The sequence below is a fragment of the Onychostoma macrolepis genome, chromosome 11 (genome assembly GCF_012432095.1).
Source record: "Onychostoma macrolepis isolate SWU-2019 chromosome 11, ASM1243209v1, whole genome shotgun sequence".
Lineage (NCBI taxonomy): Eukaryota > Metazoa > Chordata > Actinopteri > Cypriniformes > Cyprinidae > Onychostoma > Onychostoma macrolepis.
In genome coordinates, this window is record NC_081165.1 from 20289715 (window position 1) to 20306028 (window position 16314).

Consider the following 16314-nt stretch of genomic DNA (forward strand, 5'->3'; position numbering starts at 1 on the left):
TTTAGTCTATTACTAATTATTTATGTGCAACAGGATTAAGCCAGTAATATACTTTACACAAACATGCCATACGTGCGCTCATGTCGGTGGCAATAACCTTCAGTACTCAAGGGGGCAGTAAAGTTCCCTTCAAATGTCTTTGCAACTACAGTAGATGGTTATTGTAACCAGAACCATAAGCTAGCAATATAGACATGTCAAATTACACTAATTTGCAAAGCAAGATTCTCTTCAAACTGTTGCTCTGAAAGTAGTTGACCTGTAAGAAATAAATGGCCATAGAAGAAGACATGTTATGCTAATGCCAGAAATAATGGCACGGTTACATTACAGTCACAAAACATTTGAAAATGCTAGCGTGGATGTTTTCAGATGTATCTAGATTAATGTAGACATAGCCTTATAACACCATATCTACACCGGACGCGAGCGGCATGACAAAATACTATAGAACTCATTATCATCAGTGATGTTGTCTACACTGGATGCGGCACGACACGACACGACACGACAAGACAAATCCCAGACAGAAAACTGTCGCTTTGTCGCGTCCAGTGTAGACAGACTTTAGCTGGTGTAGACACGGTGTTAGATGCATCAGGCTACTTAACTAGCCTAACCAGCACCAGTTCTCCTGGTGAATCGCAAGAAAATTTGTGCCTTTTGCCATAGTAGGGTTTATGTTATCCATGCTGTGGAGTACATTCGGCAGAGTCTGATCTTGAGAATATAGCTTTAGTATGGATAATGTGAAGATGGAAGTCCAAAGTGACCAAAGAATATCACTTTCAATCTAATAACTAGGCTCAGTGGGTCTGGAGCCCTTCGGCATCATCTCATATCTATAAACCTTTCCCAGTTGTGGGCGCAGCCTTTTACAGTCATGTGACACACCATAAAAGAGGTAATATCCTGTAGGTGTGACATGGTTAAATCCGGCCGCGTGCAACCGTAGAGCAGATCAGGAGGATTTCACACATTCAGCGAGGTAATCGAAAACAGTCTCCACAAACATACACACACACATGGCAGAGGTAACGGAACAACAGAGGGATGCACGTACAGCACAAACAGATTGTGAGGGTAATTCAATTTCCTGCTGCAGCACTGAGGCTCAAATGGTCTCCATCAGTGGTTCAATCAGCGGCTGGTTCTGTAATTTCCCCAGCTGGACTCTCACCTCGTCTCACGCATTGAAGGGATGCACTGGGCCGGTGCTGATACTCCAGCAAAATACTGAAGTACAGAACTAGCACTTTAGATGATACAGTACAATGCTGTGATAAGTCGGCACATGGCTTGTTATACCTGTTGTTGTTAAACAAAGGAAGATACTCCATTTACAACACAGCTAAAGGAATAGTACTGAAAAACACCATTGGAAAGGTGTAATACTAAAATGCTGGAGATTTGTAACAGGAAACACTGAAACACTACATTTTCAGAGAGACAGGCATATATACATAATTGAATTAACAATACTTTATATGTAAAAAAAAATGAATCGATTAGCAATTACACTTTACACTTAACTGTTCATTGTTTAGGCCCTATGTTAACTAATGTTTTTAACTAATATTAACAAATGGAATGATTATGTATACACTACTGTTCAAAAGTTTGGGATCAGTAACAGGGTGTCGACAGATATGAACAAGTTAGATTTAAGACTTTTTAAGACCTTTTTAATACCACCATATGTAAAATTTAAGACCAAACCTGTGAAGGAAATACACATTATATTACATACGTAAATGTAATATTTAATGTGTTTTTAAATTTAAAAAGAAAACAAAATATCATCGCTGTCAAAAATGCTATTTATTATTACGATATACAGAGAACTTTTCATATCTGAAGACAATATCCCATACAAAATATCCCTCAAAAGCTCCACATCAGCAATATTTTTGGTGGTGTAAATGAAGCAAATTTTTCATCAGTTTTCTATTCAGCATTTACATATTTAAATCTGCATGTTTTTAATATTTACCCCAGGTTGTTATTTACCTCCATAAAGTCCAATATTTTGTAACCTTATTAAATGTATACGTCATCTTTCATGTCAAATTCTTACAACTGATGAGGAAATTTAATATACACAACAGGGCTGTTAGCAATCAAATTAAATAATTTGCACTACAGATTTACAACCGCAATAAATAATGTTATGAGATTAATGTTTTAAATCTCTTTTTTTTTTTGAATATACAAATAAGAAATGTTGGTGGAAAAATGCATACTTTTAAACTAACTAAAAGTCACTTATTCATTCAACCGATTCATTCAAAACACTGAATCATTCAGGAACAAAAATGTGAGTTCTGCTTGGAGAATGTGCAATACTTCTGATCTTTGTTTGGAACTATTTTCGTTGGTGAAATAGAACAAAACAGTCAATATTCTGTCTAAAATGTAAGTAACTACTTAACTACTTGTTTCTTGAGCCAAAATCAATGTAACATTTGCAATCATGAAAATATTTAGCAAAATAAGACCCACTTTTTAAGGACCTGCGACCACCCTGAGTAAGATTTTTAAAGATTTTTAAAGAAGTATCTTATGCTCATTAAGGCTGCATTTATTTGATCAAAATTGCAGTAAAATTTGAATATTGTAAAATATTTATACAGTTTAAAGTAACTGTTTTCTTAAATAAATAAATAAAATGTGGTGGTAATTTTCAGCAGCCATTATTCCAGTCTTCAATGGCACATGATCCTTCAGAAATAATTTTAATACGCTTATTTGCTGCTCAAGAAGCATTCTTTATTATTGTATACAGCAATGGGCATTACACAATTAACAAGAGTTATTATGCAAAAAAATTCAGAACACTAAAATATTCTAGCAAACATAAACAACCAGAATTTTCGTAAACCAGCATTACTCTTGATCAACTGGTCATTTCCTCTATAAATGCATTTAGCCTCTTGAAAAATAAAACGGGAAGACCCTGTTTTTTCAGGGTCCCAAAGTGTTCAAGTAAACCTTAAAGCAGTGTTGGAAAAAAAAAGAAAGATAGGGAGCTGAAGTATTCCATTTATAAAAGGATTAAATTGCTACATCACAGTGAAAAAGCACAGTATTAGCTACAGGAACAGAGTGTTCAAAAAGGACTGCAAATTTATGAAATTACAGAGAGGTGAGGAGTCATTCCGGCAAGCAGAAATGAAGATGAAAAATGATCACAATGCCACATGTACGGTGCCACAGGGGTAAAAAGTTTCTGACAGTACAAAACTTTATTCTACATTATAATACTATGAATTGGGGTTGTGCGTGCCAATGCAGCAGTTGCTCTGTATTGCGTATTAAAATCTGCTGTAGTCCATCATAACACCAAATGCTTTCGCATTTAAAGCTAATTAGCACTGAAGTACTGCATCACATCCTGTAATAACCTGTTTTAATCGGTAAGCTGCAAAGAGACTATACTATTAAAAGCCTTATGGTCAAATTTGACATTGTGATTCACAGCACAAAGGCATAACTAGACACAACTGGTGCTGATCCAGACTTTTGGTTTCAATAACTTCTGCAAATTAAGAGAACATAGACGTCTGACCATATGGCTCGCTGATTTTTGGATGAAAGTAAGCATAATTTTTGCAAAGCTAAGATGCTCATAATATGCCTGCTTTGTCAGGAGCAAATTAATGCAATGCTGGTAAGATATTACTCTTTTTTTTTTTTTGAGTAAGAAACTGCTGATGAACAATATTTATGAGTAAATCAACTGAGCCTCATCTTATTAAGTTTCATCTATGAATGCAATATTACGCTCCCAAATCCCTTAATGCAGTTTTCACAATCTAAGAAAAATATGAGATAAGAGATACATTTTCTTGCATCAGTGTTGATGGGTGACCAGTATAGAAAAGCAAGGGAATGAGAGAATATTTTTATGTTTTGATGTGCATACAGCACATCAACCCATTTTGGCATCACCGCAAAATATTTTCCCTCGTTTTAATACATGCTCATTTGTTTGAGTGAGTGTTTGTTTTTATGAGAGTGTGCTATATGCGTATCGTTGACTAATTAGAAATGAAGGGTAGTCAGCCACAGTTTTTGAGCAAGTGTAGCACACAAACAAACACACACAAATGTCACAAACAGGGAAAAAAAAAAGGTCTAAAATCACTTGGTGCCAAAGCAGCAGAGACTGAGGCAGATTCTATTTAATGCAGTTCCCTACGTGCTTTTCAAGAATAGAGAGATGAAAAGATGAAAATGCATCTGTGTTTGAAAGGTACTTTGGTAGCTATGTCAGAAAAGAATGAGCTCAGGAGGAAAGGAGGTAAACAGTGCATTTACACACAGAGTAACACAAATTCTCTTGACTACCAACAGAGAAAAAACTCCAAGGGCTAGTAGGGGGCCAACAGCTTCATCAGCAGATTTTGTTATACATAATCATTGAATTGTTTTTCACTCGTTGCCTGCTGTTCTGACAAAACATTAAAAATTGGATGAGAGTCTGAAGTTCTGCAGTCATATATCTTACTGTAGCACTGTTATGTTAATAAGGCACCTATCAAGTAAAGTGGATGATTTTATATTCATTCACTGCGCCACAACTGTTATGCTGCTTATAAATATAAAATAACCAGGGTTGGTAATCAACATTTTAAAAATTAACCAATTAATCAATGTTTTTGTATAATTCTTAAAAAAGAAATAAAATGTAATATAATTGTAAAATTCTTAAAAAAAACTAGTGCATAGATATTTAATATAAGGTATAACTAATAATTATCATTATTATTGTTTTTGTTATTTATTCAAATTAATTTTATTTATCATTCTTACCCCTTTTTATTTTTGCTTTCAGTGTAAAAATGGACTGTCCATGTAAATATACTCTAAGCTTACAGTAAGCTTTAAATTTATATTAAACGCATATACATTATTTAACATCACCATTATTACACAATCGCTCATGAATATTTATCACAAGACATTCCATCCATTAGTCCTAACTAATTTGCTAAAAGGCAAATGTTAAGTAGGCACTAGGCACACTATGAACACAGCTCACTCTTTTTTTGTCCCGGGCCCTGTGATTACCACTTAAAACAACTTAAAACTGGTGTTTTACACAATCTGCCAAGCAAAACAAAACTCTTAAAATACAATGATCATTTCCCAAATCATGAGGGAATGGATGAACGGGAGGTGATATCCCCGGGTTAAATTGTTTGCTACAGTTGATCGTCATCTCATCTTCTTCATCACAGCGATGAGTTTGCGCTCTAAGTGAAACAATGACACAGTGTCTCTGCAGTGGGTATGTTTAGGGCCCACAGTCAGTAAACGATTGCACATACATGCATATTCAGTCTTATTTCTGCGTCTCACAGTCGTTTTCTCTCCCCGCCTGCCCCGTCTTTTCTCTCTTCCTTCATCATGCAGTCGAAGCCTGTGGGCACAGTGTGGGAGATAGTGCAGTAAGCTCTCCTCTCCTCTCTCTAATCTCATTTCCCACTGCCTGGATTAAACAAATGTCTGTCATTACCGCTCACTGGTGGAGGGGAGGAGGGTTTAGGGTCCACAGGAGCACCAGAGAGAGAGGAAGGGCGGGAGTGACAGAACGGCAGAGAGAGAGAGAGACTGGGAAAGGGAAAATAAAATAACTGGAAGAAAAAAGCGGGAGCAGGTACTAAAGAGACCATCAAATGAGGGACCCAGGGAGATAGCGAGAAATTGAGACAAAATAAGAGCGAGTGATGGAGCGAGAGAGAGATATTTTCAGAGCGGGCTTCTCTTACTTTCGACAAAGCGCTCTAACTGCCCACAGATGGGCTGCAGCCATAACAGGGCCAAACGCCGCTGACTGAAAAAGAGAAAAGAGACCGAAATGAAGAAGAGAGGGAGAGGAGGAGGTGGTGACAGTAAGACAGAGAGCGAAACGACAGCCTCCCCCCCGCCGCTAAGAAAAATTGACAGCGTGTGGTAACACTGCATCAGAAGACCCAGTGGCAAGCCTTCCACCATCATCAACCAATCCAATGTATTTTCATTGAAAAGTACATAAAGAGCGGTTATCCACTCAAGGTGCACCCAAAGCCCAAAGGGGGTCCGTTCCACTGCGTCTATAGTTAGTCTTGGGGTTCATTTCGACATTACCGTCCCCTTTTCACCTGCGGTCTGTTTACAGCCCGCTGGCAGAGAGACATTGTCAATCCCGAAAGAGTTTGTTTTCCATATTTCAAAACAGACATTTAGATCCACAAGGGCCCATTGAGCTTGAAATGGTGTGAATCCATTTCGTTGCAGGGAGGGGGCGGAAGCCATAACGTGGCCGCTTCTGTCCTCCCCACGTTCGTCTGGTTTATTATACCGCACCCGACTGGCTGAAGGTCCCGGTTGATGGACCTTTAAGTATTTAGGACTACGAGAGCAGAAATAATTTCCCTCTGAGGAAGCGCTCGCTCCAGGTCAGGGAAAGGTAGTCTAACTGCGTATGTCTCACAAGCGGTTTTCTTTTCCGAACACAATGGCCTGTGAAACCAGGAGGAGACACGGAAGAGAGATGTACTCAGCGAGTGGAATCGTTCGCCTTTATTTCGCTATTCAGAACTCGTCGGGGGGTCTAATCAGCGGTAATCTCGTCAACGAAATTACTGACAGAAATGTTTGTTGACAAATTGTTTTTGACAGCGATAACAAAGAATTATAGCATGCTATTGACAAAAGTATGGTGAGAAAAACAACACTGGAAGATATTAAAGGGAAAAATTCAAATGTTGTCATCATTTACTCACCATCATGCCACGCAAACTCGGTAATATTGTCTTGCTTATCTAAAACACAAAAGAGCAGAATGTCCTTAGGCAGCTTTTCTATACAAGAAAAAAAAAAAGAAAAAGAAAAAAAGGTGATCTAAAATGCCAAGCTCCAAAAAAAGCAGCATAAAAATATCATAATATAATTTACAACAATATACAATAATATAATATAATCATTTGCTGACCTATTTTAAACAGATCATGACTCAAAGCTATCACACACATTACCGTTTAAACATTTTTTGAAAGAAGTCTGTATTTGTTAGATCAAAAGTACAGTCAAATTAAACATTAATTAGCTTTTAATTGTAATGTATTCCTGTGATGGCAAAGCTAAACTTTCAGCAGCCATTACTCGTTTTCATTGTCACATGATCTTTCACAAACCTTGAAAACAATTGTATTTCTTAATATTTATTGTGAAAACTATGATAGGCTTCATGCATTCTTGGCAAAAAAAAGAAAGAAAAGAAAACACAGACCCAAAACATTATTTGAACAGGCATATGTATTTTCAGAAGACTTACTGTAACATAAGTGTTATGATTTTTTTTGTCTTGTTTGGAGCTTGGCATTTAAAATCTCCAATCACCATTGAATGGAAAAGCTGCTTTAGGACATTTAATAAAGGAAAGAAAATAATAATAATAATAATAGGTTATTATTTATGGCATGGGATGAAGAAATAATGACAATTTTATCACCTTGTGATGAACTACGCCTTTAACAATGTACTAACAATGTTTTTAAAGACGAAATATAGAAACTACTGATCCAAACAATCCAATCATAGTATGTTGCATATTGACTCACTTGATCTGAAAGAGCTGAACACCAGTGAACTGAACCGTTCTGATTAGTTTACTCAGACACATCATATACAGTATGAGAAACTGCCTATATCCACAACATAAACATAATATTACAATTTATATGCAATAATACATCTGCATATAAATAAATGCATGGGCGAACTTGCACATTCTACCTACACTCTTAAAAATAAAGGTGCTTCATGATGCCATAGAAGAACCTTTTAGTCTAAATGGTTCCATAAAGAACCTTTAACCTCTGAAGAACCTTTCTGTTTCACAAAAGGTTCTTTGTGGTGAAAGAAGATTCTTCAGATTATAAAAAGGTAAGGAAGAGATGGTTCTTTAAACAATCTTTGACTGAATGGTTCTTTGTGGAACCAAAAATGGTTCTTCTATGGCATCGCTTGAAGAACCTTTTGAAGCACCTTTGTTTTTAAGAGTGTAGCATATAACTTTGTGAATGCATCACTGCTATAACAACACAGTACATATACAGTAATGCAATATCCACACCACCAAAATTAACACATGAAGACCATTCAAAAATTATTTGTAAGCTAATATTTATTTACTAATAATTATATTATCATCATTGTTGGTTTGAAAGGATTTCTGAAGGATCATGTAACACTGAAGACTGGAGCAATGGTTGTTGAACAGCTTTGCCATCACAGGAATAAATTACATTTGAAAATATATTCAAAGAAAAACAGAGGCAGAAACGAACACACAAGCCACTGTGTAGCAATGAGGCATGTCAAAAACTTTACCGAAAGCCATTTAACAAGTACTAGAGGCAATGTCGCACCGATCTCCTCCACATGTTCACAACGCCACATCTAATTCTTTATCTTTAGGCCTTATTCATTGACTGTGGGATCCTGTTCCTCCGATCTTCTCCTCCCTGCTCTCTTTCAGTTAGCGCCTCCTCTTAAATGACTTGAAATCCATTGCCCTGCTTGTGCCTGTCCCAACGGGCTCTGCACTGATTTTAATGAACAGGATGGAGTGGATGAAGAGAAGGAGGGAGCGAGAGAAAGAGCTGCAGGCTGCAGAAAGATCGTTAGAGCTTTAAGCTCCGTTTCAAGACCTCCCTTCTGAGGTCTTACGGCTCTCGCGTTCTGTCTTTCTCACTGGTCATGATGAAAGTAAAACAGAAGTGCTGAATACGAAGAGCAATTTGGAGAACAGAAGCGAAAAACAAAAGCTGTGAGTAGCCCAAGGGCACTACATTGGCCTTTGAGCAGGGCAGCAGTTCAGACTTTTAACACAGCTTCCTCAGATCTAAACTGAGCATGTTTCTTTTCTTCTTTTTTTTTTAAACAAGCAGTGACGTTCTCTATCGTTTGTGTCAAAGTGTGAAAATTCAAAAACAAATGCAGATTGTTACAGTAAAAGAACTGCCAAGAAAAGCACACAGCTCAAACATGTGAGAGGTGCAGATGTAAAAGTACTGAAGCTTTTCAGCAAACTTCCACGTCAGAAGATTCAATGAAACCCCCAAATAATGTTCAACAAGTGTCATGCAATTCAACGAGATCAAGGTTTTGTATAAGGGAGAACCTATATACTGTACACGTAGCCTAACGCTCAATATCTTGTTTTCTCTATGGTAATATTTGCTCTGTGCACATGTAATTCAATCCTTGCCATCGATATCAGAGTTCAATAAATAAAGATGGTGTGACCAAAACAGACAGCTACCGCTCCAATAGTTACATCCTTGTGTGATCTTTTCTCATCGGGTTTAAAGTACTGACATACGGATTTTCCATCTACTTATTTGTCTTGTTTTGATGTGTTTGCATTCAGTAGAGTAGATGTTATGTTTACAGTCTGTGCTTCATAAAACAAGGATGCATCTAGTGTGTATTTTGTTTGACTAAGAACAGTATAAAAACAAATATAAATAAAATATTAAGCAATAACAAAATCGCAGTTGTTGTCAAATGTCGGTGCCACAAGTAATTCCATCCATATTGATATTCGACAGCGAGTGTGATACTGCTTTTATACTGCACATCAAATAAGACATTAATATTTTGTAACTTACATTTTAGTCGAATTATTAGGAGTTACTTGGTTTGCTTTTGCTCCGTCAAGTAAAATATCTCCAAACAAAGCCGCAACAGAACCGTCATGCCGACAAACACGCAGCAGTGATGTTTCTGAATGAATCAGCGGTTTTAAACAAATCACTTGAGTGAATAATTCAATGAATCATTCATGCTTTGTTCCTAAATGAATCAGTGTTTTTGAACAAAATGGTTGAATAGATGATTCATTTCGCAATAGCTGAATATATTCAGCAAGTCAACTGCTTGAGCGAATGACTCAAATCGCTGAAAAAATACACACCTATATTATATTATATTATTTTAAAGATAATTGGCACTGATAATAACTGTTACAATATGCTCTCTTCTTCTCCTTCTGTTTGTAAGGTTGCTGATTCATTCCCTGTAAGGATACATTAGCGTTATGCCCTTCAACAAGGCTCCAGGAGGACTGTTGCTATAATAAGTTCATAGCAACATTCACCAGCCCTGGTCATGCCGCAGTAAATAAAGACTCAAAGCATATTGTTCATACTTTTTATCATACTACTGTACACTCAGCTATCTTTCATGAAATGTCTATGGCATTTGGCCCATCATTAACATTTTCCAAACAGCTATAACCTTTGCAGTGCAGATTATAGTGAAGAATATAGAGGCTACGGTACCTTCTTACGATCGTCTCAAGTCAATATATGCTGATCTGGATAAAATGTAAAGAAAGGCTCGCTCTGAGAATAGCCATGGTTGCTCTTTGTCTGAGAGTTAAGCCTGAACTTTCTCTGATGTCTCCATGTGTGAGATGGGACCGCAGTGTCTTCCCTTAAAACAAGCCTTTGACCAAGGCCAGCTTGTCTAATCCTCAGCACACTGCCCACAGCCCGTCAGTGGAGCAGATAAAAACTGTGAAGTATGAACATAGAAATTGATATTTAATAAACTTTCTAAAAACTTACAGAAGTTAGACAGAATCCCTGAAGCATTGCAGAATTAAGGACCTTATTTTAAAGTAAATGGTCAAGAAGCAAGACCTCAGAAACTCCATTTGCTGACTCATCCTCTCATCTGACCTGCAGCTTTCATATTCAATAATAAAGCGAGACAGATGAGTTGACACGAGGTGATCTTTCCTACTGCATGTATACACGGGTGATTCTTCAATCAGTGGCACTTTCGATCTTAAAACTTTTCAAACTTAACATCTGTTAAAACACTTATCAAAAGCCATGGCCTTGATCAATTTTGGTATAATATGTGCTGGTGACTGATTGATTGATTTATTGATTGATTGTTTGAGAGTAATTGATTTTGTAGACAAAAATATCAAGGAGTTGGCTAGAAGTCAAATAACTAATAATAAAATAATTTAAAAATAATTAATTAGCAGAGTATGATGGTTTGGTAATGAAAGAAAGAAAGAAAGACTATTCCAGTTATTATTATTAGTATTATTGTTATCATTATTATTATTATTATCATCATGATCATTTAGTTAAAACCCAAATATAGAAAAGGCACGTTTACTGTCTCAAATTCAACCTCCTTTACAATCAGAAAAATGCAATTTTAAACCCAATAAAAATTTTAGGAAAATTTTAAACCCAATAAAATGTTTAAAGCTGTTATAATCAGCATTTAAAAAATTGTGGTTCCTATGATTTTTTTTGTTTGTTTGTTTGTTTGTTTTAAAAGACGTAATTTCTGTCAACCATACTGTAGCTGTTTATTTGATTTTTTTTTCTTTTTTAAATACAGTAAAACCAGTTATATTGTAATATTTTAAAATGTAATTTACTTCAGATTCACATGATCCTTCAAAAATCATTCTAATATGCTGTTTTGGTGCTTATGAATTATTTATTATATTTGTTTTTGTTATTATTATTATTATTATCAATATTGACAACATTTTTTCCCCCTCAGGATTCTTTGATAAATAGAAAGATTGAAAGAACAGTATCTTTTTACATTTTTTGTAAAAATGTAATAATGTACAAGTCTTTACTGTGGTAGTGTTAAAACTAGATCATTTAAGCATTCTGTCTTAAAAATCATAAAGGGGGACAGAATTGTTCTGTCTAGTTGAAGAATCACCCACATATGGACTGAAAAACTGTTTTATGAAATAGAGTACTGGGTTCTCCTATGAAAATCTTTTATGGGTAATAAATAAATGTGCGGTGAAGAAGGAAATGGAAATCATGATTTTATAAGCTGAAATCTAATTATGGCGTTTTGTGTTATCTGTGACTCTGCATGCCTTAGTTTTTCCTCAGCCTTGACAGGGCCATTAAAACACAAGCGACCAAAAACATTAACGTTTTGATGTAGTAAGGACATGACAGGTTATGATTACAGAAAGGGAAGCAGAAGCAAAGTAAGAGAGATGGCACGGCTTTAATTAACAGTAATGCTGGGAATGAGAACCCAGGGATAAGAAACAGTTTGTTCATCTTGAGCTCTGCATGTTTTTATTTTGTTTTCGCAGGTCTCGTGGGTTGTTACCTGTATTCCGAGACAATAAGAAGGTTAATTGCTCAGTTATGCTACAACTCTCACCTCCCCTAAGAACAGGAGTATACAGTCGACCAGAGCAGTCGGCAAAGGGTCGTAGAGTTTGAGGAACGCATTCCTGTATTTTACCTCAAAATCAAGAGGCTTTTTCCTCGTCTTCAACAATGTGCATGGTTTAAATAATTTAGAACACTAGACTGCTGTTGCGTTGTTTTCGGTCCTATGGGAGAAACAGTTCAAAGTAATAAAGCCGGAGATAAACGCGTGAGATTGAATGCATTTACTAAAAGCCCTCGGAGTGGGAAAACAGCCATGTTCTGCAATGGTCTATGTTGCGGTTCTGAAGGCCTTTGAAGTACAACTCCTGGCATTTTCCCCTAAAATAACTTCTTCATTTTTATCTGTGTTCCCTCATGTCCCTCGAGTCCACTAAAAAGACCCCGACACACATGCACACACTCGTACAAAAAGCATAATGACTTCTTTTGAAATCCAAACAGGTGATTTTGTTCCATCCATTTCTATTTTTACAAATGGACCATTTTGTCCCACATTTCAAATGTTGCTGCCGTTTTTTCTGAAGATAATGATAGCTATCATTTTGCATGTGGATGCAATCTTGTATTTTAAAACACATCCCATCGTGAGTTATATAAAAATAACTATAATGTTTTTTTTTTGTTTTTCACATGAATGAGAAAAATATAAGGTTAAGCTAAGACTAATACAACTAATAAAGGGGAACGGCAACATCACAGCAAACATTTGCTGAAGCGTCTCAGAGGCATTTCATCAACAAGACTGCTAATAAATTATTAACCTCGTAATGAATATATTGCTGCGAGGATTATGCAAACTTCCAACAAAGCCACAGTGGACCGAAATGCATCCTATTATCTTTCTGAAAAATACATGAATATATTTCTTTTTGATCTTGCACGCCGTCGTTCGCTGGGAGAGGAACGAGTGCAACCCGAGCACCTGGGTGGGTCGTGGAAGAGATAAACTGTACAAGTGGAGGCCGTACTTAAGTGCTGTAGTATTTTTTTTTCTTTCATCTTAAAAATGGCAAAGCTTTTAAACATTTCGAGCTGTGTTCGAGCGCAGACACTCCCCAGAATACAAAACCACATGCACCTGACACACAAAGTGAGGGTGATGAAAAGCGAAGGGGATGAAAGCTTCCCATGACTGAAGGCGATGAGAGGGACAAAACCGAATTTCAGAATTATGACAAAATGAATTCGAATCAAACCATGGTTTTAGTGGTGTTTTTAACACCACTGAAAGCACTGTGGAAGTTTTTATGTTTTGTTCTGTTTTTCTCACCAGGGTTAAACTAACACCGACCCGTTTAAAGTTACATTGTAGCTAATTAATAGTTAAAACTACTACTTAAATGTAAGGGTGCAAACTGTCTGCTCAGGGATTGCTGATATGTTACTGCATACGAATAAAGATGAGGCTGTAGGCAATAATGTGCTAGTTTCTATAACCCTGTTATTCACACAACAGATTAAATTAATAGATCAGCAAAAAGAGGAAATTAATTATTACAAAACCCTGTGCTGAGCGAGGACAATGAGCAAAGTATGCTTGGGAGAGCAAAGAAAGACAGCAAAGATAATACAGTACTGAGAACAGTAGGGGTTGAGTACAGTACAGTCTATTTTATATATAATATATATATATAGAGAGAGAGAGAGAGAGAGTAGAGTAAATTATCGCATAACCCCATTACAGAGTGTTTAACTAGTATGTTCAGTTAATGCCGCCCAATTTTTATCAAAAACAATTTTACATTTTTAATGTAATTTTATGCAAAAACGTCTTGACTTCAGGCAGACAGATGCAATAGCTTGTCAAGAAAGAGATCAAAACCACATTTTACATTACTCATGCAATCCTATGTAAATGGAAGGTCAAGATCAGTACATTGCACTGTGGGATACAGCATCCTGTTCAGTGTGCTCCCTTCACGTTTTGTAATGTGGTTATTTTGGGTATTCCATGCACATAGGAATGTGAAAAATATACATACTGTACTCTGCTGAAATGGTAGTTGTAAAAGTAGTTGTAGTATGCTGTAGTGCTGCTGAACATTACCTTAGGGCTGGTGTCCTACTCTGAATTCTGCCATGGTAATGAAGCAAAAGGTAATCCAGGAAGTAACAGTGAAAACAATAACAAGCCTCACCCTCATTTCCCTTTTCCTGTTTGAAGCTGTGTCCCCATTTGATACATACTAACACAGAATGCCATTTTGTGCTGGAAACAAGTATACACTAATGTTCAAAAGTGGGAGTTTATTTATTTGGAAAGAAATATAATACATTTAGTCAGAAAAGATGCATTAAAGTAATCAAAAGTGTCAGTAAAGACTTGTATAATGTTACAAAAGACTTCCATTTCAAATAAATGTTGTTCTTCTTTTGAACTTTCTATTCGTCACAGGTTTTCACAAAAAATATTAAGCAGCACAATTGTTTTCAACATTGATGATAATAAGAAATGTTTTGTGAGCAGCAAATCAGCATATTAGAATGATTTGTGAAGGATCATGTGACACTGACTGGAGCGACGAAAAATTACTCAAATTCAAATAAAATTCAGCTTTTCCATCACAGGAATAAATTACATTTTAAAGTATATTCAAATAAAAAACAAAACAAACTTTATATACTGTATTATGTTATATTATATTACATTATATTATATTATAGTCACGATTGTGTTGGTGCTGTAAAGAGCGCACAACGACTACGAATACAATTAACAGTCCTTTAATAAATCCACAGAAGAAACGCTGGAAAATGCAGCATTGCCAACACGAAACATACTCAATACAAGACAAAGGAACAGGGGAGAACACAGGCCTTAAATGAATGGAGATAAACGAGATAATCAACACAGGTGAACAGAATTAACTAATCAGGGCAACTAAGGAAAACTAAGTCAAGGCGGGAAGAACAGAAACACAGGGAAAACTAAACCAAAACAGAACAATTATATTATATTATGTTATTCCACAGGTCTGATAAATGCTTTATTCTGATTGTTTGACAAATGTTCTATGGTGTGGAATTATTTTTTATTACATTTACATTTATGCATTTAGCAGACTTTTATCCAAAGCGACTTACATTGCATTCAAGTTACAGTTTTTACATTTATAAAAATGTAAAAATATTACCAACCCCAAACTTTTGAATGGTGACAAATCATTCTGTGATATCAAGACATTCCAATTTAGCCCTACTGTCCTGCTACATTAACGTCTGCACTTTCCTATAACAAGAAAACCCCATATCTTTTATACCAAGTAGCAGAATGTAAATTGTAATTCACCCAGGGGCGAACAGTTGTGGGGGTGACAATAAACATAAAATTTCTCAAGAGCAATTTTTGAAAGGGACACAAATAATACAGCTAAAATTGTACTTGTAAGGATATGTACATACCGAGGAAAGCCTTACTACTGTTAATGCAGCAGGGAGACCGTGCCAAATTAGACAACTTCAAGCTGTTGTGGTCGTGCTGTGACAGCGGTCATGTCAGTTGTAGAAATTACTATCCGTCACAGTGTTTCCAAGTCCGCAGTTTTCACGTGGAATTGGGCTATCACTGTTGTCGCAGGTTGTTTTTCATGTCCGCAGGTTGCAGCGACCCCAATAACATGTTTTTAGCCCCTGGAACGCGATTTTAACCGGGGGACCCCCTCGAAATGCGGTTAGTTTTGGGCTAATTTTGAGTAGTAATTGGCGGGATTTGTTGTGAAAACCTGGCAACCCTTTCCATCAAGCAGGTAACGTTATTATTGCTAACATCGCGACTTGTCGAAAAATACATTGGCATCATCTGTATTAAAAATAAAATAATCATACAATGTTTAAGTGAATAAAATAGCCTTGACAGTCTTACTTACTGGAGTTCCACAACTACTGACTTTGTTCTCTCTCACCAGACTTCTGTGTGTAGGTGACGTAAAAGAGGAAAGCAGGAATTTGGACCAAAGCACTGTGAGGCAAGGGAGGGGGAGACTCAAAATGTTTCTAAACATAAAACGCATTTTTGCACCCGTTTACCCCGTTTTAGATACTCAGAAAATCATCCACGCCCTGATATTCCCCTGCC

General features: G+C 36.4%; 1 protein-coding gene across 7 annotated transcripts in view; it reads right to left on the minus strand.

Annotated features, from left to right (window-relative positions):
• The window catches only part of cdh4 (cadherin 4, type 1, R-cadherin (retinal)), a 253284-nt gene that overhangs the window by 120161 nt on the left and 116809 nt on the right, over positions 1 to 16314 (minus strand). For 4 of the 7 annotated variants that reach the window (XM_058791222.1, XM_058791221.1, XM_058791219.1 and 1 more), the window contains one exon: positions 6771 to 6809. The exons of 2 other annotated variants lie outside the window; for them this stretch is intronic. In XM_058791222.1, the coding sequence (XP_058647205.1) occupies positions 6771 to 6809 (39 nt within the window). Of the gene's footprint in view, positions 1 to 6770; positions 6810 to 10334; positions 10542 to 16314 lie in introns of those variants that run through there. One more of the 7 variants, XM_058791225.1, reaches the window with a different exon arrangement.